At 44.2% G+C, this 21750-nt stretch overlaps 1 protein-coding gene across 1 annotated transcript in view; it reads right to left on the bottom strand.

Annotated features, from left to right (window-relative positions):
- Positions 1 to 18875, bottom strand: part of COL5A2 (collagen type V alpha 2 chain) — a 197335-nt gene extending 178460 nt beyond the window's left edge. Inside the window, exon 1 of the mRNA XM_081194216.1 lies at positions 18289 to 18875. Coding sequence (XP_081050342.1) covers positions 18289 to 18391 — 103 coding nt within the window. The 5' untranslated portion in view covers positions 18392 to 18875. The remainder of the gene's footprint in view (positions 1 to 18288) is intronic.
- Between the last annotated feature and the right edge of the window lie 2875 nt (positions 18876 to 21750).

Here is a 21750-nt window from a genome sequence, read left to right on the forward strand (position 1 = left end):
AGCCAAGATGTGAGGAACCTTTGGTCCTCCAGTTGTTGCTGAACTACAGCTGCCATCATCCCTGTCCCATTGTCCATACTGGCTGAGGGCTGGTGGAAGTTGTGCATGCATACAAAATTTTATTGTAGTTCTGCGACCTCTGGAGGGCCAAAGTTTCGACATACCTGATCTAAGCCCTTGGATGGGAAGATTCTGTTTAACCCCTTTCATTTGTGGATGGCTGTTTGTTCATTCAATTCTCTTCCACACAGAGAGCCCACGGGGAAAATACATGTATGCATCTAAATTTTCCGATGCAGGCAGCTTGGAAAGGTAACTTTGAACACACACACAAACAGCCCTTCTATTCAAAGGTGCTTTTCCAAAGGCTACTTTGAATTTTAAAAAGGGAAACATTTGAGAAAGGGTTTGCATGACTACACAAAGGGACGCGGGTGGCGCTGTGGGTTAAACCACAGAGCCTAGGACTTGCCGATCAGAAGGTTGGCGGTTCAAATCCCCGCAATGGGGTGAGCTCCCCGTGCGCTGCTCTGGTTCGCCAGAAGCGGCTTAATCATGCTGGCCACATGACCTGGAAGCTGTACGCTGGCTCCCTCGGCCAATAAATCGAGATGAGCGCCGCAACCCCAGAGTCGGCCACGACTGGACCTAATGGTCAGGGGTCCCTTTACCTTTACCTTTACGCATGACTACATGTGACATCTAATTTGGGCCTGAGCGATTGATTTGTCCAAGATTATCCAATGAGATTTATGACATAGAAGCTAAGTGAACATTATCTGCAAGTTTCAACTACGTGTAACTGAGTACTGAAGCTGTGGATGATGATGATGAAACACTCTTTGGGAAGAGAAATTTGGAGTGAAGAATAAGTGTGGGAGAGAGATGACGCTTAACCCTTTGCAAAGGCAAACATGGTTTTCGAACTCCACCAGGGTCATTTTAGCGGGCATTTGGGAGCAGAGAAATACAAGCAAGAAAAGTTAAGTGTACCTCTCCTGATGCCTCCATACTCTAAATACTCCATTTCTAAACTGGCATTTCTTCAAAAATGCTGTCAAGTCTCCGCTTCATGCCATGGTTAATTCAAACCAGAGTTAGTAAACCCACTTAGAACCATGGCTACGTATCCTGGTTTACAGCATAGATATTCAGATGTAATCCTGAACTACCTGCAGTACATCTGCACAAAGTATCGCTCTCTCAGAAGATACTTGGAAGCACCATTACTCTGTGTGGATGAATTATAAGGAGGCACCTTTGAAATTCCCCTGTGGCTATATTCCCAAGTCAAATAAATGGATAAAAATAGACTAGCAATTGTTCTCTGTTATCTAGTATGAATTATAGCTGTAACAGTCCGTGTATTCTGGGCACCAAAATGATTCTGTTGGCTCCTATACCCTGCATCTGTTCTCTCTTTTGCATATTCTGCTTATTGTGCCAGTCTCTATGAGCTCTTGTGCCTCGTACATCACTGTTTCACTTCCTTTTTTCTCATTTGGCCAGTACGTGTTTCAGTATTCCTTCTCGTTGCCAAGACAAGCATTTAAACATCTGGAAATCGTCCTCCATCATTGTTACCGGTGAGATACTGCATTCGTCTGAAACATTGTTTCCATAAAGATACCTTAGGATTCCCGTAATGCCTTTTCTTAAAAAAAGAAAATTGAACGGGGCACTCTTCCCGTTTCAAGTCGAGTGATCAGTTGTGAATTACCCCAGTCCATTTACCATAAATAGCACAGCCTCCTCTTAGCTATCCATTAAACCACATCTGACCTTTTACATCTGTGTCTCAATTTGCCTTGACCTCCATTGGTTCCCTGTTACCCAACCTCATGAAAGAAAGAAAGAAAGAAAGAAAGAAAGAAAGAGAAACTCTCTCCCACTATTTTTTTTTTTTAATTTTTATTTGGTTTTCTGCTTTTATAAAAACAAAACACACAAACACAAAACAAAAACATGTATAAAATCAGCAAATCCCCATTTCATAACCTTGTTCCCTGACTTCCCCCCACCCCCCCTCGTGCATCCCAGTTCCCAAGATTATATCGGCAAGTTGGTGTTTCTCCTCTTAACCATCTTATTCATCTTATTACCTCTTTTATAATAAAAATTGATTTTCCTAAGTTGGACTTAAGTTCTCTTCCATCGATTTTCATTTTGTCTTAATTAAGAGTCATATTAACCAAACCTAAAAGTCTTAAGAGTTTTTAAGAATCTCCTCTTCCCTCCCTCCCATCCCCGGTTTTTGTCCCTTCCCAATAGAAATCCAAATTCGAGATTCTCAGCCTGGGTTCCTCACGTCCGAGGCTTTCAAGTCTATTTCAGTCCCTCTCCGCCTGTCTTGTTGGTAGTCCTTTATGTCAGTCGTCAAGTCTGGAAAGAGTTCTTTCACCATCAAAGTGTATTCTCTTCCCACAAGGAGATTTGAAAGTAACTGCTGAAAAGTTTCCACAAAGCCTGTATCTTCGGAATCAAAGTCCAAACTGAGGCCCCAGCCATATTTCTTTATTTTAAGTTCCTGTATTCCATATTGTCCCGGGACCTCCTCCTTCTTCTTCTGTGTCTTTCGCAGACTTGTGGTAGATAAGTTCCCAGCATCTCCTTGCTTGTGTTCCACAGATGTCAGCTTTTGGTTGTTACTTCCCAAGGTTACTTCTTCTTTTTCTTGTTGTTTAGTCTCTTCCACCTCTGTAGATATTGTTTCCCATTCAGCTGTGGATTCTTTCTCATTCAGGTCCTCAATACAGAGAGCAGAGTTGCCTGTTCCCAAGGTCATAGTCACAAGTTGTTTATTCATGGCCAAGCTCTGCTCTTGTAAGGTTCCCACCAGTTGAAACATCCTTTCGATTTCCACTAGTAACTTTCCTTCCACAGCCATTGTATCCATTGTAGTTACACAGAATTCCCCCTAGAGGGAATCTGGTTACTTATTAGTCTTTTCTCCAACAGTCCTTTAACAAATTATTATTACTTTGTTTCCAACAATTTTGGCTCACTTATAACTCGTCTTAGTCCAGAGGGATCTTAGATAGCGATTTTTCCACTTTAAACCGCCCGTTTGACAGCTTTGACAGCTGTCAAACTCCGCAGCTCTTACACAGGCACAAAGGCAGGACTTTCCCGAGCCCGGGAGGGGGGGTTGTTTAAAACAAAAAGAAGGTTTCCAAAACTCCACTCTCCAGCCCAAAATTTCCTTTAGCCAAATCTTGAAAGTTAATGTCCTTTTTAACTCACCCCACCAAGGGTAGGCTCTCCAGCTTAGCTCTTATGTCGTTGCGTAGATCGTCTGCAAGGGGGGGGTGCGGACTTCCTTTTAGCACACCCCCCGGTCGTCTCCAATTCAGGGTAAATTTTTAAAGTCCCAATCCGTCTTACTCACGGGTGATTCTTTCAGTCCAAATTTTCAAGGAAGGAAGTCAGCGCTCTCTGGTCATGGCTCGCGGCTTCGCTCCACCGAGGTAGCGATCGACTCTCAGTGCCACACCACCCCCGTATCCTCTCCGCAGCCTTTAAAAAGGCTCTTCGTGGATCAGGGGGGGCGCTTAAGGCACCCGCCGAGTCTTCAGTCCGCAGGCATTCGCGCCTGCGGTTTTTAAGGGTCCCCGCGTCGCCAGCGCGGCAAAGACCCGTCCTCGGTAGAGCCGATTCCCTCCGCAGCTCGGAGGGAATCCGCCATTTCCAGATCGCGTCAACCCGGAAGTCCCGAAACTCTCTCCCACTATTGGTCTGGTCCATACAATGATCCTTTACAGGTACAAGAGAAAGGCCTTTGAGGGCTTCCAACAATCTACTAATGCCCGGCAGAGAAACATTTTATGCTCTTGGAAGCTACTAAAATGACATTTATTATAGTGGCACAAACCATCTTTAAAAGTTCCTTATTGTGAGCATGCAGTAAAGGTAAAGGACCCCTGAACTGTTAAGTCCAGTCAAAAGTGGGGTTGCGGCGCTCATCTCACTTTCAGGCCGAGGGAGCTGGTGTTTGTCCACGGACAGCTTTCCATCTCATGTGGCCAGCAAGACTAAAATGCTTCTGGCGCAATGGGACACCGTGATGGAAACCAGAGCGCATGGAAACACCATTTACCTTCCCGCCAAAGTACCTATTTATCTACTTGCACTGGTGTGCTTTCAAACTGCTAGGTTGGCAGGAGCTGGGACAGAGCAACGGGAGCTCACTCTGTTGCAGGGATTTGAACCGCCAACCTTCTGATTAGCAAGCCCAAGAGGCTCAGTAGTTTAGACCACAGCACCACCCGTGTCCCTGAGCATGCAGTAAAGGCAGCATACATGGATTAAACATGATGCCAGGGATCTGAAAAATTTCAATAGGCAATGGCTTTTCAGTGGTCTTCACCTTCCATAAACCATATTGGGGGGGGGGGTAGTCAATGAAGAGCCATTCCCTATTATGAATTTTAAATCAAGTCTAAGCCTTGTACTCATAAGGGACCTGCATAATAGCCATGTCCACATTTCAACCTCTGGTTCAATTCAGGCATCACATCAAACCTTGTTCAAGAAAGCATGACTACAGTTATTTAAGGTGATTCATGACTCACAGGCCACGTTGTGCAAGGGACTCACAAACCAGAAAAATAAACTATGGTTTGCACAGTGCCCTACTTTACAAACCATAGTCACAAACCAATGCTCTTCCTCCAGAGCATACAACACCATGGGGTCAGCAGTAAACACAGGGCTGCCATACGTCCAGATAGTCCCAGACATTCTTCTGCTTCTTCTTTGGCAATCATTTGTAGCCTAGTAAGATTGTCTTCCATAAACACAGTTTTAACAGTGAGACCGTAAGTGACAGTGGAGGCCAATCCTGGATCCACACATCCTTCCACAGTGGGGACACAGGTTCCCGGGTGAGGGTTTGCCAAGTGCGCCTTCCTCTTAGCGTGTTTCTCCCTTTCGTCCTGCGTTCAAGCGTCTTCAAAGCCCATGACACGTTTGGTAAAGGCTGTTCTCTCACAGGCCAGTGTTTCCTAGTTGTCGGTGCTTATACTGCATTTTTTTGAGAGAGCCTTGAGAGAGTCTTTGAACCTCTTTTGTTGACCACCAGCATTACGCTTTCCATTTTTAAGTTCAGAATAGAGTTGTCCCAGACATTACCAGGATTTCAAAGGAAGAATTGACATCCGGGGGGAATTTCCGATAGCGTTTTGTCCTGGATCTTCGCCAAGCTCAACAACTTTTGAGGTGTCCTGGTTTTTACTTTTTAAAATATGGCAACCCTAGTAAATATATGAAACTGAAAGTAGACAAGAAATGCTCACTATAATTTGTATGTTTGGAAGCAGAAACCATGTCTCAGGTTATTATCTATGGTTAGTGCAAACCATGATTTCTAGTGATGTCTATATGGAGCCACTAAGTGTTCTTATATGTGTTTGTTGGGTAAACAGGGACCCAGATTGTCATCACTCTCTTTGAAGCCATTACATTGCACAAGGTTACACTGACCCATGTCAAAAAAATCACTACTGCAACCACCACCCCTAAAAAGCACTGAACTTAATCCTTATTTTCACTAGTTGTATTGGAAAAGACCAGAAATCCACAACTGCCTCCATTTTATTTTGGTGTTGGGAGGGAATTATTTTCCTACAAGACTTTAAAAAAGCCATTTGCTTACACATGGGAATTGCACTAACATTTCATTTTGGCAAATATCACAGCCGCAAGCTATCTTCTTTTCCTTTAAATAAAAGTAAACATTAAGGACAAATCGTACTGTACTTTATGAACCTTAATTGCCTACCATAGCCCAGAGCACATAGTAACATGCCTATACTTTCATTTGAATAGTACTTAATGTGCCTCAAGACATTGTTAAGCAAGCACATAACATGTGGATTGTGAAATTTGATACTATTAACAATTAGCATATTACCAAAGGAAACAGCAACTCCGAGTTATGCATGTGAAACAGACAAGAATCTGTGTCAAAGAGTAGCAGCCTGAATATATTAAGCAATTCACCCTATTCCAATTTCATTATATGCAATGGGCAGAATGGAGAAATCACTTTTGGAACATGCATAGCCGTCACACAATTTGGATACATTTTTGATCTGCTAATGTTGTTTTCTTTTTTCCTCAGTCCTAGAATTAGAAAAGAGGGTGGATTATTGCATGAGGGGAGGGCACTGGGGGAAATAATTGTTATCTCCACCCCATCCCCATTTTCATCGACTTCTGCGATCTGGAAAGTGACTGTTTGCAGGAAGGAGGCTTTTGTATCTGTGGAGGGAGGCTTCCCACACATTTTGGAGCCGGGAGGGCAGGGAATCAGAATTCCAAAATGCACATAGACCCTCCATGGCTACAGAGGGTCCTCACTGCAGCCACCATCCAATTTATGGAAGGTGATGAAAATGGACACAGAGGGGTGGAGATAGAATACTCATCTGCATTGTAAGCCATGTGTGATGGCTCAACCACAATTTTAAAATGTTAATAATAATAATAATAATAATAATAATAATAATAATAATAATAATAAAAATAATGCCACTCTGAGCAGCTCCCGATTGAATGACTTAAGAGAGTTCCTAGCTTATTAGAGGCTGTTCCTAGGAATGATCATTTTTGGCTCTGGTTCTAGAAGTTGCATAGTTGGGATTTTTATCAGATAGATTATAAATGCTCATTGTAGATGAGGGCCAGTGTGACAGTGTTGGGCGTGTCATTTTAGGGGTGGACCTTACTTTTTGCATATTTTTTCAGCGAGGGTCCTTAAAGTATTTTTTTTGGGTGTGATGAATTCAAATCTGCTATTATTTTTTTATGATTGGACAACATTTAGCTTGGTAAGTCTGTGCTCAATGAAGAAGCACTTAAACCGCATTCAGAAAACCAAATAATTTTAATTTTACTTTCTGGAAATGTCAGGCAATGCCTAATAATAATAATATAAGTGTAGGTACTTGACAATCATTTTTAAAGGCTTCTATGCAATTTCAGTACACATTTTACTTACCAAGTAAAATGAAATTAGATTAATTTAACCAAAAGTCCTGTTACAACTTTTCAGCACCCCTCATTTTTTGAGTTTGCATAGTACTTAAAGAGGGTTGGACTAGGATTGAGGAAAATTACGGTAGGTTCAAATTCCCACCAGCCCACTGCGTGACCTTGGGGCCATGACTGTCTGTTAGATAGGAAATGTTGCTGAATGTGATTTGAGTTGCAGGAATTTTATAAGGAGTGGTCGGCTGTAAGGTTAAAATTCTGCTCAAGGCTATTATCAGTCTGTATCTGCATTCGACCTGACTTGTTTATATACATGAAATTGTTCCATGCATTTTCACTGTTGACTTTTAAAATTTGAATCGCTTTGAGATGTTTCCCAGGATGCGATTTGTAACTGGAATTAAATAAATTAAGGAAACTGCTGTAGTGATTCAGGTTGTACATCCCCTTTCAGAAAGGAAGAGTTATTTAACGTGGCATACACCAGGAAAGAGAAGGCTTCAGCAATATGTGAGAATTGCATCCAGGTTTCTGATCTTTGTTTGCTGGTTTGAACAACAGTATTGTTTGCCTCAATATAGAAAAGGAGAGAGGAAATCCCTGCATGCAACAGAGGAAGAAAGGGGGGTGGGGTGGAAATTGATGCTTGGACACATCGTGTTGTTACATCTGCACCACAAATGTGAATAAGGTCCAGCCTCTTTGCACATACATCCAGCCAATCATAACGGTGGGTGTTTTGCTAATCACCTAATTAGAAACAGACCATTTCGCAAAAGTAATAGGTGACAGTCAGGGAGAATGACACGTATATGAACAGAGAGATTTCTAACTTCTAAAGGAAGTTGCTTAATAGATTTTCATTAGCAAAAGATTAGAGGTTCCAAGCAGCACCCAGGACTACATGTCTTCTTCTTCTTTGGCGATCATTCGTGGCCGAGTAAGATTGTCTTCCCTAAACACGGTTTTAACAGTGAGCCTGTAAGTGACTGTGGAGGCCAATTCTGGATCCACACGTCCCTCCACAGTGGGGACATAGATTCAAGCCAGGAGTTGATCACGGTGAGGGTCTGCCAAGCGTGCCCTCCTCTTAGCACGTTTCTCCCTTTCGTCCCGACTTCGAGTGTCTTCAAAGCCCACGACAGCTTTGGTAAAGGCTGTTCTCCAATTGGAGCGCTGACAGGCCAGTGTTTCCCAGTTGTTGGTGCTTATACTACATTTTTTTAGATTTGCCTTGAGAGAGTCTTTGAACCTCTTTTGTTGACCACCAGCATTACGCTTTCCATTTTTAGATTCGGAACAGAGTACAGTGATACCTTGGGTTAAGAACTTAATTCATTTTGGAGGTCCGTTCTTAACCTGAAACAGTTCTTAAGCTGAGGTACCACTTTAGCTAATGGGGCCTCCCGCTGCCGCTGCACTGCCACCACACAATTTCTGTTCTCTTACCCTGAGGTACTATTTCTGGGTTAGCAGAGTCTCTAACCTGAAGCGTCTGTAACCTGAAGCGTCTGTAACCCGAGGTACCACTGTAGTTGCTTTGGAAGACAATAGCCAGGCATCCGCACAACATGATCAGTCCAACAAAGTTGATGTTGTAAAGAAATACAGCATAAAAGGGTCATCAAGGGGGAAGCAACTATGCAGTAGAGAAAAAAGATTCTCATATCCATTGTGGCTTTCTATAACATACATTGTGACACGCCTAGGGTCATGAGACCAATATAAGATAGGAACATGATAGGGTGCTATATAGCATCAGGCACATCAGGCTACCAGCACGTCTCCTGAGTTTCAGGCAGACCATAACCCCAGCCCTACCTAGAGATGCTGAACCTGAGACCCTCCGTAGGCAAAGCTCTATCTCTGAGCTAGGACCTTTCCTGGAGAATCAGCACTGCAAACACAATCTGAAATTTCAAGAGAACCCAGCTCCAATCCTAGGAGCCACCTCCTAGGGGCCATGGAGGATGCCAGACTCCCACAAAGTTGTTTGGCATTCCCATTCAAATGATGTGTGTACACTGCGTCATGTGATTGGTTACCTGGGCCCCCACCATATTTTATTCAAGTTGGCACCCCTGGCTCCAACGTTCTAGTTGTTTTATATGCATAATAATCCTAACAAATGCTCTTGAAACACATTGGTTCGTTACCATGACTGAGACCTTTTTCAAGGACCATAAGGGACTCAGCTACATTAGACAAAAAACAGTGCTTTGAATGTGTTATAAACATGCAGCACCAGATGGCGCTGGAGAGCAAAAAAAAAATTATTTGAGATTCTACATAGCGTTTTCCCCCCTTTGTTATAACAATTTAATTTCTGACTTACTTATAGCGTTTTCCCCCCTGTGTATAGATCCACCCAAGCTGTGCTCAACTGGCATGTTAAACATTCAGGGCTGGATCCAGAGGCACTCTTCTGTATACAGCTTTTTCTGACTCTACTTGGGCTCCTAGCATGAGAAAAGAACTGAACTCTAGCGGTGTCCTTCCACTGATGCCGGGAATTTTGCAATCTCTTGCACTAGCTCTTGTACATTGCTCCTTATGTTCTAAACCTGTTTTATGATGGCACCTCCAATGGACTTCTGTACATGTTTGCTCACTACTCAGTATTTCATGGCCCAGAGGTTTATACACATTTATAAAGTCACTTGCCTTCCACTAGCCCTAGCGCAAAAAATCATGGACAGCACCATTGCCAGGACGTATTCCTTCAGACAGTGCATGTCTGGATCTGACCTTCTAGAAAACAACTTAAGAATGGGGGGGCAAAAAACACAACACCCGGCGTTTGAAACATGCTCGTTAGCTGGAATTTGATGTGCCTCTTTTACGGCCCACTTTTTATGATATACAAGTTGCATACGAGTTGCCACATTGTAAACAGTTGGCTTTGCATCCAGAAGCCCCTCTGCCTCCCTCTGCAACACACACATTCACAAAAGAAGCCATTATTTAGGATGTCTCATAAAGCAACAGATCCTGTGTGGTCTAATCACTGAAATAACTGAGAGAGAGAAAACAAGGGGCTGCTAGAGGTTCTAATCCCCATCATCATGGCTAAGCCATTTAACCTCCTGTGGCTCAATTAGCTCAGCTGGAAATTTGGGTGGGTTCTACTTAAAAACAGATGCTACCTCTGAGCTGGGTTTTCCTAGGTAAGCATATAGCAAAATAGCTGCTTTTTGGCAGAGGTTTCGGTTTTCCATAGGGTTTGGTGGGGGGATTGCTGGTATGGAAAATAATATGAAAATAGGACATTTTGTAGCAAGGCCCAATAATTCTGTGCTAATAAAAATGGTACATTAAAAAGGTAAAGGACCCCTGACCATTAAGTCCAGTTGCGAACATCTCTGGGTTTGCGGCGCTCATCTCGCTTTACTGGCCGAGGGAGCCGACATTTGTCCACAGACAGTTTTTCCGGGTCATGTGGCCAGCATGACTAAGCCGCTTCTGGCGAACCAGAGCAGCACACAGAAACACCATTTACCTTCCCTCCAGAGTGGTACCTATTTATCTACTTGCACTTTGATGTGCTTTTGAACTGCTAGGTGGGCAGGAGCAGGGACCGAGAAATGGGAGCTCACCCTATCGTGGGGATTCAAACCGCTGACCTTCCAATTGGCAAGCCCTAGGCTCAGTGGTTTAGACCACAGCATCATATATGCCACAAAGCTAAGAATGTCCTTTGAGATGCATGCTGCCAATTAATGTGATATTACTCTTGGGGAATAGCAACACTGTTGCGGAGTAACAAGGCAAGAAAGGATATTAGGAGCATAAAGGTATAAAAGAGTAACATTTGCATTAACCAATGTATTTTAGGTATATGCACATGTAGGTATAATATCTATATCTATATCTAATCTAAATCTATATCTACGCACACAGATATACACATCCCTTCTTTTAGCCCAAATGGTTCATTTAGAAGCAAGTATCACTCTTTCCAATAGGACTAACTCAATGTAAGATTTGTGGTTGCTACTCCAAAACTGAGAAGAATGTTCATCAAGGATAATATGGTGGACTGTAAAGATCTAATTGTCAATGAAATGTAGAAACACATGTGTTTTGGTTTGCATTTCAAAATATATATGTACTGCTAATGCTGTCTTTTAATGGTGTGTCTATGCGCATTCTGCATAGTATGGATAGGATGGATATTTCTTTTTAGTGATGGTCAAAATGACCAGGATGGTCACAACAACAAAATAAACCATAGGACTTACTCCCAAGTTAAGGACCTATCCACACCTGCGTTTCTCCCACCACTTTTCCCGAGGGATAACTGATCTTTGGCGCTAAATCAGAACAAACGGCAATTGGATTTTTCGCAGGTTTCCATTTGTTCCGATTTAGCACTAAAGAGCAGGTTTTCCAGGGGCAAAGGCAAAATTGCTCAGACCCATGCCTAGAAAGTGCAGAACAAGCAGAAAACTGCTCGGACCCATGCCTTCTTGGCACAAGTGCGGAAAAGCCCTACATATGTATTGGATTGCAACTTAACCTGCCAAACGAAAGACCACACTTCTGATTTGGTGGGCGCTAGGCATAAGAAACACATTTGGCATGGTCAGTGATGGCTGGTTCATTAGGGCAGATGAGGCTCTGCCCCCAAACCCCCAGTCAGCCCTAATCTGCCTGCCTTCTTTCTTACATTCAGTCCAGGCCTGCGCTGTCAGTTTTCTCCACCTTTGCATCAGGGCTGACATCTCATCAGGGAGAAGGATAGAGGCCAAGCAAGAATTAGTTGCCCCATCTGCCATTGGCTCCAACATCTGCTGGGCTCTCAGCTTTCTGCCCTTCCAGTGCCAATGGACACAAGGTACCAGATCTGGCCCTCTGGTCAGATCCTCCTCCCCACCCATAGCAAAGGAGCCTTATAACTGGAGTGGGGGAGGGAACAGGAATTAGAGCATTAGAGATAAAGCCAGATCACATTCTGAAACATTTTTCTCCTGGATATGCTCAACAGACAGGCTTTATGTGCTTGTCCCAGGTCTAATGCAATGGTTCTCAATCTACTCTTTAGATGTGATTGCAGGAAGGCAGTGGCAACTGGTTCCACTGGCCTCTCTCACCCTCGAGCAACATGGTGATTGCAGGAAGAGGAAAAGGGAAGTCAGTGCTTTAAGCTGGTCCCTTGCACTTCTATAGAGCTGGTGCCAGTCAGAGTAGACAGTATTGGGTGAGACAGCTTCCTATTTTCCAGTGTTCAGGGGCCTGCAATATGGTTCGCATAGGGTTCATTAATCCATCCCAGTCGTCTTCTTTCCCCCCACGTGCCAGCAACACTGGTTTTATACCATTTTTAAAAATACATTCCTAGTTATATTATATCATGATTTTCCATGGGAAACAGATCCTTCAGAGGAGTCATTGTTGAGAAAGCAGGAATTGCACATTTTTCCAACTGTTGCTGCTTCTTTTTGCTGGATCTGGAAATCATTAGTAGAAGTCATGATCTATTGCAATAGTTTGCCAATTCTTTTCAGTGAAATTTCTGTATTCTCTGTACAGAAAGGAGCTTGTAGATCATTATGCAGTAATCAAGGCCCCCAATTGAACCAGGGTCTCCAAGCTATACTTAATCCAACCTCGGAGCACGTACTGATTCAGCTGTGTTCAACCTTATGCCAAATTCAAAGTGGAAGGATTTGATACATGCTGTTCCTGCTATCACACTGTCCAGTATTCAATGGCTGATTGGCCTACTACAGGTCATGGTTTAGCAACCATCTGTTTTCCCTTCCTCATGTCATAGAAAATATAATAGCACAGCATAAAATCTATAGCATCCATTATACTGTTACTATTTCCAATGCTGACATAGGAAAAGGTAAAAGGCAAAGGACCCCTGGATAGTAATGTCCAGTCAAAGGCAACTTTGAGGTTCAGCGCTCATCTTGCTTTTCAGGCCAAGAAAGTCGGCATGTATTACTGAAAAAGAATTGGGATCTAATCTGCTTACAAGAGACGCATGTAATAAATAAACATAAGAGGGTACTGAGCAATAAGAGATTAGGATTAGACTTCGTGACTTCGGACAAGGTTAAGAAAAGAGGGGTAGTAATATACATAAAGGAAAAATACGACCCACAACTATTGTACAAAAATGAGCAAGGGAGACTGGTGGTAGTTCAGATGGTGTTTCATGGAGAAAAAATAATTGTGATTGGAATATATGCACCAAATGACAAAAAATCAGCTTTCTTTTCCGAACTAGGTAATACATTGATGGAATGGATGGACCAAAAAATGATACTGATGGGTGACTTTAATGGGGTGGTGTCGCCAAACTTAGATAAACTAACAAAAAGACAAGAGATGAAAGAAGGTAAACTGCCACGATCTTTCTTTGATATGGTAAATAACTTGGGATTAATTGATGCATGGAGATATAAGAACCCCACTACGAAACAATTTACTTTCTTCTCAAACCCAAACCAGAGTTTGGGGAGAATACTGTAGATAGTATTTGGATCTCGAAGGAATTGATACAGAACCTAACTAAGTCTGAAATTCAGCCACGAACTATATCCGATCATAATGCGGTTTCCATGGAGTTAAAAGGCAAAGATGTTAAAATAGGTAGATGGAGAATGAATGAATTTTTATTTAATGACCAAAAGATCATAAATAAGGCCATAGAAACAATTGAAGATTACTTTAAGTGGAATTTAAATGGGGAAACCCCTATAGAGACTGCGTGGGATGCAGGAAAGGCAGTTATGAGGGGATTTTTGATTCAGAAAAACAGCCAATTAAGAAAAGAAAAAGAGATAAAGAAAGAACAGAAACCTGTGATTCCCCCAGATATTATTTAACTACAGCCCTCGATGGAAGGAGGATTCAGGTTGTGCCGTAGAACCCTCTACCGCCCACCTAGAATCCTGAAACACCCACTAGTGAGCGGTGGGGACCAGTTTGACAACCCCTGGTTTAAACAAAACTGAACAGAAAATAGGTCATAATTTGCCTTCACGGTTCATGAAAGTCAACCCTTTGCAATCAAGCTCAAATAATCACCACAGCGCTGGATTCAGTTTATTAAAATGAGCAGAGGTGAAGTCTGAGTAGGCCAGAACTTCCAAGATAGAAACATCTGGCAACTGCCCATGGGGAGGAAATGTGGAATGAGGTATGTGGCGTGGAAGGTCTGGGGCAGGGCCTTTCCAGTGGCACCTCCTGTGATGACTTGGCCACTGTTCTCCATGCTCTGATATCCTCCAGACTAATATGACTGCACTGCGCTCTACATGGGTCTTCTCTTGGAAACCATAACAAAATTTCAACTGTCAAAGATGCAGCAGCCAGATTACTGGCTGGAGTTCCATTTAGAGCACACGTAACCCCCGTCTTCATACAGCTACACTGGTTGCCAGTTTGCTCCTGGGTCCAATTCAAGGTGCTCATGTTAGTGCTTAAAGCATTAAGCAACTTAGGCCACAAATACCTGAAAGAACTTCTCTATCCCAATTAACCTTCTCACAGACCCTCCAAGTGTCCCTGTTTTCCAGGGACATCCCCTGATTTAGAGGAGCTGTCCCGGTTTCTGATTTGATCCTGGCATGTCCCACTTTTCCTTAGGATGTCCCTATTTTCATTGGAGAAATGTTGGAGGCTATGGAGTTATCTGATGCCCGAGCAGTCAGAAGACAATCTTGTATAAGGAAGTTTTTTTAATGTTTAATGTTTTGTTATGTGGCTGGGGCCACCCAGTAAAATGTGTGGGGTATAAATAGTAAAATTATCATTATGGAATGGGACGTCCCTATTTTCATTGGAGAAATGTTGGAGGGTATGTTCTCAGGGAGGGAGATCAGCAGAAGGACACTCTTGGCAGTTCTGCTGCCCTCAGAAGTGTGGGGACTGGCAACCCAGAAGAAGGCCTTCTCTGTGGCAGCCCCTAAATTGTGTAACGCCTTCCCCACAGAGGTGTGTCTGGCACCTTCATTGTACAGCTTTCATCATACCCTGACCTTTACCAGTTAAGGCATGTGTGTGCTATGGGGGGGGGGGAGGCTGATACTTTTGTTGACTTTATACTGTTCCGTTCCATTTAGAATGGTTTTACTTGTTTTCTAGTTTTAACAGTTTTATCTTTATCTTATAAAAATGCATGTTAGATTGTTGTAACCTTCCCTGAGGCCTTATGGAGAACACAGGATATAAATCTTATAAATAAGTATGTAGAACTCCATCCCTGCAGAAGTGTGTTAGGCCTCATCTCTATATAAGTGCAGGCGATTAGTTAAAATGTCCCCCTTTCAGCAGGCGTTTGGAGGAAGAGGAGACCTGATTGGATAAATTGATTAGCGCACTGCTGCTGCTGCTGATGTGAGTTTTATGCATTTAGAGGTTATGCTATTTTTTGCATTGTTTTGAACCGGTTTGATTTTGCTGTAAACCACCCTTTGGCTTGTACAAAGGATGGGCTATAAATCATCTAAACGGAATCTAAATTCAACGTAAGTGGTGCGGTTAGGCCACATTCAACTATGTCGTCCTGAAAACTAGCGAACAAGTCATAGTAAAGGTAAAGGGACCCCTGACCATTAGGTCCAGTTGTGACCGACTCTGGGGTTGTGGCACTCATCTCGCTATATTGGCTGAGGGAGCCGGCGTACAGCTTCCGGGTCATGTGGCCAGCATGACTAAGCCACTTCTGGCGAACCAGAGCAGCGCACAGAAACGCTGTTTACCTTCCTGCCAGAGCGGTACCTATTTATCTACTTGCACTTTGATGTGCTTTCAAACTGCTAGGTTGGCAGGAGACGGGACCGAGCAATGGGAGCTCACCCCGTCGCGGGGATTTGAACCGCCGGCCTTCCGATTGGCAAGTCCTAGGCTCTGTGGTTTAACCCACAGCACCACCCACGTCCCTAGACAGAGAACCCCCTAAAAAGAAGTGGGATAGCATCCCACCTGACTTTCAGCACTTCTGTTGAAGAAAAGTGAGACCTCCAGCCATCCATACCCACATTAAGGATGAGTGCAGTCAACAGAACTCAACCAGAAAGGTAACAAACGATGCCAACCCAGCTGGAGCTGAGGAGCTGAGGAGGTCTGGAAAGGTGCAGGATCTTAAAAACTTGCCAGCACATCTCACAAAGTGTCCAATTTAAGGGAACAGCCTGTTCCGCTTCAGAGCAGGCACTTTTGGAAGTATGCAGAGACAACGCTACCATAAAGGCCTAGGAACCAGGAGGCATGTGTCCAGAGGAAGCTTTAGAGAAGATTCTAGTTTGCCAATCGTATGGGAGCTCTCCCATGAGTATACTCTCAGTGCTGCCTCCAGACACCGCATTGCCATCTGGGACTGCAAGATACCCTAGTGTAGAGGCAGCAGCAAAAGTAGCAAGCTAGGGAATCAGCAACACCCACAGCTGGCTGGCCAATATGCCACGCATTGGCTGGCCTTGCCGTAATCCCACATTAAATAAAACTACTACAATGACTTACAAAACACACGCTTTCTGCATCATGGATCGTGTCATTAGATAATCCCTACCACAAAACAAGCTGGTGCTTCCTGTGAAAATGAGGTTACAGATGTGCTCCTCCAAGTCTTGAATCCAAGGCAACTCATATAGTTTTAAACGTGTAGTAAAACCGCTAGGCAGAAGGGACAATAACCGAATAGGCTACGGTCATGCCATAAAATAGTTCACATTCTGGCCTGCCAAGTCATCCTCATCTGCTCAGTTTAAAACCTCTCCGCGTGTAATATCCATTAGCAAATGTGTTGCAATGCAACATCCCTGGCTCACCCCAGGGTTTCCATAACAGAAACAAACAGACAAATGGCATGTACTAACCTAGCCCTTCAGAAATCTCGCTCGCTGGAAGCATGCTTTCTTATTTACTTTGAAGTTAAAACTTTGTGCTTCAGCTTCCCTTTTCTACTTTCGACAAAATGGTGTTGTAGTTGCAATCCTAAGCATGTTTGCTAGGGAACGAGACCTACTGGAAAAAGTGAGACTTACTCGTGGGTAAGCAGGCATAGGATCGCTCTGTAAAACCCACTCAACCTAATTACACCTCTGTGTACAGATGGCTTCGGAGGGGGCTGTGTGTTTCCCATTGTCTTCCCATTTCAAATCGGTTCTGTCTGAAGCCCTGCTGCAAATCATCTTGAGCCAGCTGAGAAGGTTACATAAAGCCTCTGCCAGTCTGCTTGCACAATGTACAGAACTGGAAAAAGGCTTGTCTTCCTTTGCAAGAGGAGGGAGGAACCCTCTGACCCGGTTCAAACCTGAACCACGTATCAAGCATTTTACTGCATTCTGTACAAAGACAATTGTGCATCCTGCTAAGACCGTTTTAACAATGCAATCCAGTAGTTTGCAAGCAATCTTTATATATGTTTCACCTTATTCTCAGTTCCAATTTGTGACAAATATATCACATCCCACGAGGGACACTTTCACTGCCACATGCGACTTTCCAGCTAGCCAAAATGTATTGAGACAGCAGAATCTACCTATTATGAAACCCTCCCAAAATTTGCATTTTAATTTATACAAATAGGAAGCAAACAGGCCAGCTGAAAAGGAAACCATCTCCAATGCCACGAAGACAAGTACCCGAGCCTCCTAACTTCCTGTCCTCTCTAACATCAGGGGACAAAATGCCAATATCCAGATAACACAGAAGTCTGAAGGGTGGGAGCACAGTATGTCAGAAGTCTGGATTCCGTCAAGCTCAAGTCGCTGGGCAACAGGGAGACAGCTCTCTCTCCCGAAAAGAGAAAGAGAAAAGCAGAGAAAAGGAGAATAAAGTTCTGTGTAATTCTCTCAAACAAAGAATGGAATAAAACAGATGTAGTTCAGGCAGTGCATAAGGACTCCACCCTTCCAAGTCCTTGTGTTTACTTCTCTCTCTCTCTCTCCTCAAAATGTTCCAAAAGTTTCATCCCTACCAGTCTCTTTTGTTGCAACACACACACAAAATAAAACTTTCCACAATCTCACCCAGAGGGGTAATGCCAAGTAACAGGGTTTTTCACTGCAGAGATTTTTCCCCCCCTCTCGTTTGCTTTGTTGCATATTTCATTGTTCTTTACTTACTCCCGTGTTTGCACAGAAAGCAAAAGACGTTTCAACTTTTGAAATCCATCTCCAGCCCGTTTCTTTTCAAACCCCCATTTCACAACAGTGACACACAGGGGAGAGACCACACTGACACACGCACACAACAGCCCCTTCCAGACTTCCCGATCCACTGTTACTCAACGTATGCAAGCAACAAAAGAAGAAGAATTGGAAGAAAATAACTCACCCCCTTCGAACTCTTCTTCCTCTTGTGTTCGTATTGTTCGCAAACATCCTAGAAAAGCAATAAGAATGACCAAAGTTCTTCTTTGAGTCCAGGTTGCCATCATGTCTAAATATTAGACATGTATATCCTCCTCCTGGGGCGGGCGGGGTGGGGGGGGGATGCAAAAAAAAAGTGTAAAAATATTATTTGAACACCATGAAGCCAGCTCTTTTCCTTTCAGCACTCACGCAGGATGAAACAGAAAAGAAGTCTGCCAGTTCCCGATGCTTGCTTGCTTGAAAAAAAAGAAAAGAAAAAACTGCACTAGCTCTCGCAGAGTCTGCAAACACCCCCCCTCCAAAGTGATGCAGCTTTAAATAGGAAGAATGCTGCCTCCACGTTTTTTCCTGCCCCTTTTCAGTTTCTTGAGGCTCATAATCATCCAGTCCCTGGCAAGAAATAGCGTGATTGATGGTAAACAACCGAATCAGAACTCGCTTCACTCTCTCCGCTCAAACTTTCCCCCTCTATTATTATTTTTTTAACATGCACAGTTTTTGAGAGGAGGTTTGGTTTTGTGTCATCCCCCCCCCCTCTGCTGTTGTTCAGGAAAAGATCTCCTATGTAAAGAATTTATTGGGAGCAGAACATACTTGGCGGAGGTAAGATGACTCTACCACTCGCACTCTTGGAAGGAGGAGAAGGGAGGCTGAGATGCTAGGACACTCTTTATATAGTAACGGGCCAGGGAAAGGAGAGAGAGAGAGAGAGAGAGAGAGAGAGAGAGAGAGAGAGAGAGAGAGAGAGAGAGCTTTTCCTTGTTGATGACTGTCTGGGAGTTTTAACCATTCTCCTTTCCCTCTAGCTGCTGCATTCTCTAAGGCTACCCTAGTCTCCTAGGTGACCGTGAAAGCTACCTCTCTCTCCCTCCCTTAATGGTGGCAGGGAAATCCAGTGTGCAAACTGGTCATTTCTATGCCCAGGGCAGGCTCTAGCTTCTAGACCATGCAACGGAGGTTCATGAAAGGTTGTGGGCCTTTAAGTGTTGCCGAAATTTCCACTGACTGCCGGTGCACTCCCTTTTCCTCCCTTGACCACCAGCATTTTTTTAATACACAAAATCAGATGGACAAGGGGCTGCTTCTTATGTTAGACCTCTGTCGCATTCACACCATGGCTTCCTTCTAAGGAATCCTGGGAACCCCTCGCAGATCTACAATTCCCATCACTCTTAACAAACTACAGTTCCCAAGGTTCCTTGCAGGGGCTATGTGCTTTAAATACTTTTTGTGGGGGGTGACTTGACACACCAGCAACCCTCTGTTTGGCCCTACCGTTTGGCTCCTCGGAAAACGAGCGATGGACTACCGTGAAAATGGCAGAGTTTAGACTTCCTCCTTTCGTCCCCAATTGTTCTGTGTCATCCGTTGCTGGCTAACCATAATGCAAAGATAACTGGTGGGCAGAAAGAGGTGTCTAGCTCCCCTTCTGCTCACAGAATCTCTTCCAGAGCTGGTCCCCTTGAGGCCCCCATATCCATCGTAGCATCAAAGCCAACTTGGGGGGGGGGAGACGTAAGTTGTGAAAAGGTGTACATCCCCTACCTGCCCGCAGACTGTCTTGCCAGAGTGGTGCATGCTCTAGTTATCTCCCGCTTGGACTACTGCAATGCGCTCTACGTGGGGCTACCTTTGAAGGTGACCCGGAAACTGCAATTAATCCAGAATGCGGCAGCTAGACTGGTGACTAGGAGTGGCTGCCGGGACCACATAACACCGGTTCTGAGAGATCTGCATTGGCTCCCAGTACGTTTCCGAGCACAATTCAAAGTGTTGGTGCTGACCTTTAAAGCCCTAAATGGCCTCGGTCCCGTATACCTGAAGGAGCGTCTCCACCCCCATCGTTCAACCCGGACACTGAGATCCAGCACTGAGGACCTTCTGGCGGTTCCCTCATTGCAAGAAGTAAGGTTACAGGGAACCAGACAGAGGGCCTTCTCAGTAGTGGCGCCCACCCTGTGGAACACCCTCCCTTCAGATGTGAAGGAAATAAGCAGCTATCCTATTTTTAAAAGACATCTGAAGGCAGCCCTGTTTAGGGAAGTTTTTAATATTTAATACTGTATTGTTTTTAATACTTGATTGGGAGCCACCCAGAGTGGCTGGGGAAACTCAGCCAGATGGGCGGGGTATAAATAATAAATTATTATTATTATTATTATTATTATTATTATTATTATTATTATTAGACCATGCAAAGGAGGTTCAAGAAAGGTTGTGGGCCTTAAAGTGTTAAGTGTTGCTGAAATTCGATGGCCTCACCTGCTGATACGCCCCTGTTCTGCGGCTGCTGTGCAAAACAAACACGCAAACACACAAAAACAAGTCCGCTGACCGCCAGTGCTCTCCCTTTTCCTCCCTTGACCACCAGCAATTTTTTAATACATCCCCATGACAAGGGACCACAAAATCGGATGGACAAGGGGCTGCTTCTCATGTTAGACCTTTGTCGCATTCACACCATGGCTTCCTTCCAAGGAATCCTGGGAACACCTCATAGATCTACAATTCCCATCACTCTTAACAAACTACAGTTCCCAAGGTTCCTTGCAGGGAGTACGTGCTTTAAATACTTTTTGTGGGGGGTGACTTGACACACCAGCAACCCTCTGTTTGGCCCTACCGTTTGGCTCCTCGGAAAACGAGCAATGGACTACCGTGAAAATGGCAGAGTTTAGACTTCTTGCTTTCGCCCCCAAACTGTTCTGTGTCATCCATTGCTGGCTAACCATAATTCAAAGATAACTGGTGGGCAGAAAGAGGTGTCTAGCTCACCTTCTGCTCTTCCAGAGCTGGTCCCCTTGAGGCCCCCATCTCCATCTTAGCATCAAAGCCAATTTGGGGGGGGGGACACAAGATGTGAAAAGGTGTACATCCCCTTCGCATTCAGTGGCGTAGCGTGGGGGGTGCAGGGGGGGCCGGCCGCACCAGGCGCAACATCTGGGGGTTAGGGGGCGCAAATCCACGGGTTAGGGGGCGCAAATCCACGGGTTAGGGGGCGCGAATTACTTGCCTTGCCCCGGGTGCTGACAACCCACGCTATGCCACTGTTCGCATCTATTCTCCCCTGCCTGGCATTAAGATGTAAGCACAGGGGGTGGCAAAGCCACAGGTAGTTCTCCTTCGAGGAAAAACAAGTTGTAAATTTTAGATCACTCTTTCAAAGTTCCCCCCCCCCAAAGATGCCCCCTTGCCTCTCACTGCCCAGGAGACCACTACCCCTTAGGAGTCTGTTATGTACTGAGTTGAATAGGATCCAAAATGCAGCAGTCTGGTTGGTCCTAGAACAATAGGATCCAAAATGAAGCAGTCTGATTGGTCCTAGAACAATAGGATCCAAAATGAAGCAGTCTTATAATCACACCCCACTTTCTGTAGAAGAACCAAGTTACCCAGTGAAGCTGCTGATTCTCCAGGCTAGGGA

This window comes from Podarcis bocagei, assembly GCF_964188305.1.
Source record: "Podarcis bocagei genome assembly, chromosome: 1".
Lineage (NCBI taxonomy): Eukaryota > Metazoa > Chordata > Lepidosauria > Squamata > Lacertidae > Podarcis > Podarcis bocagei.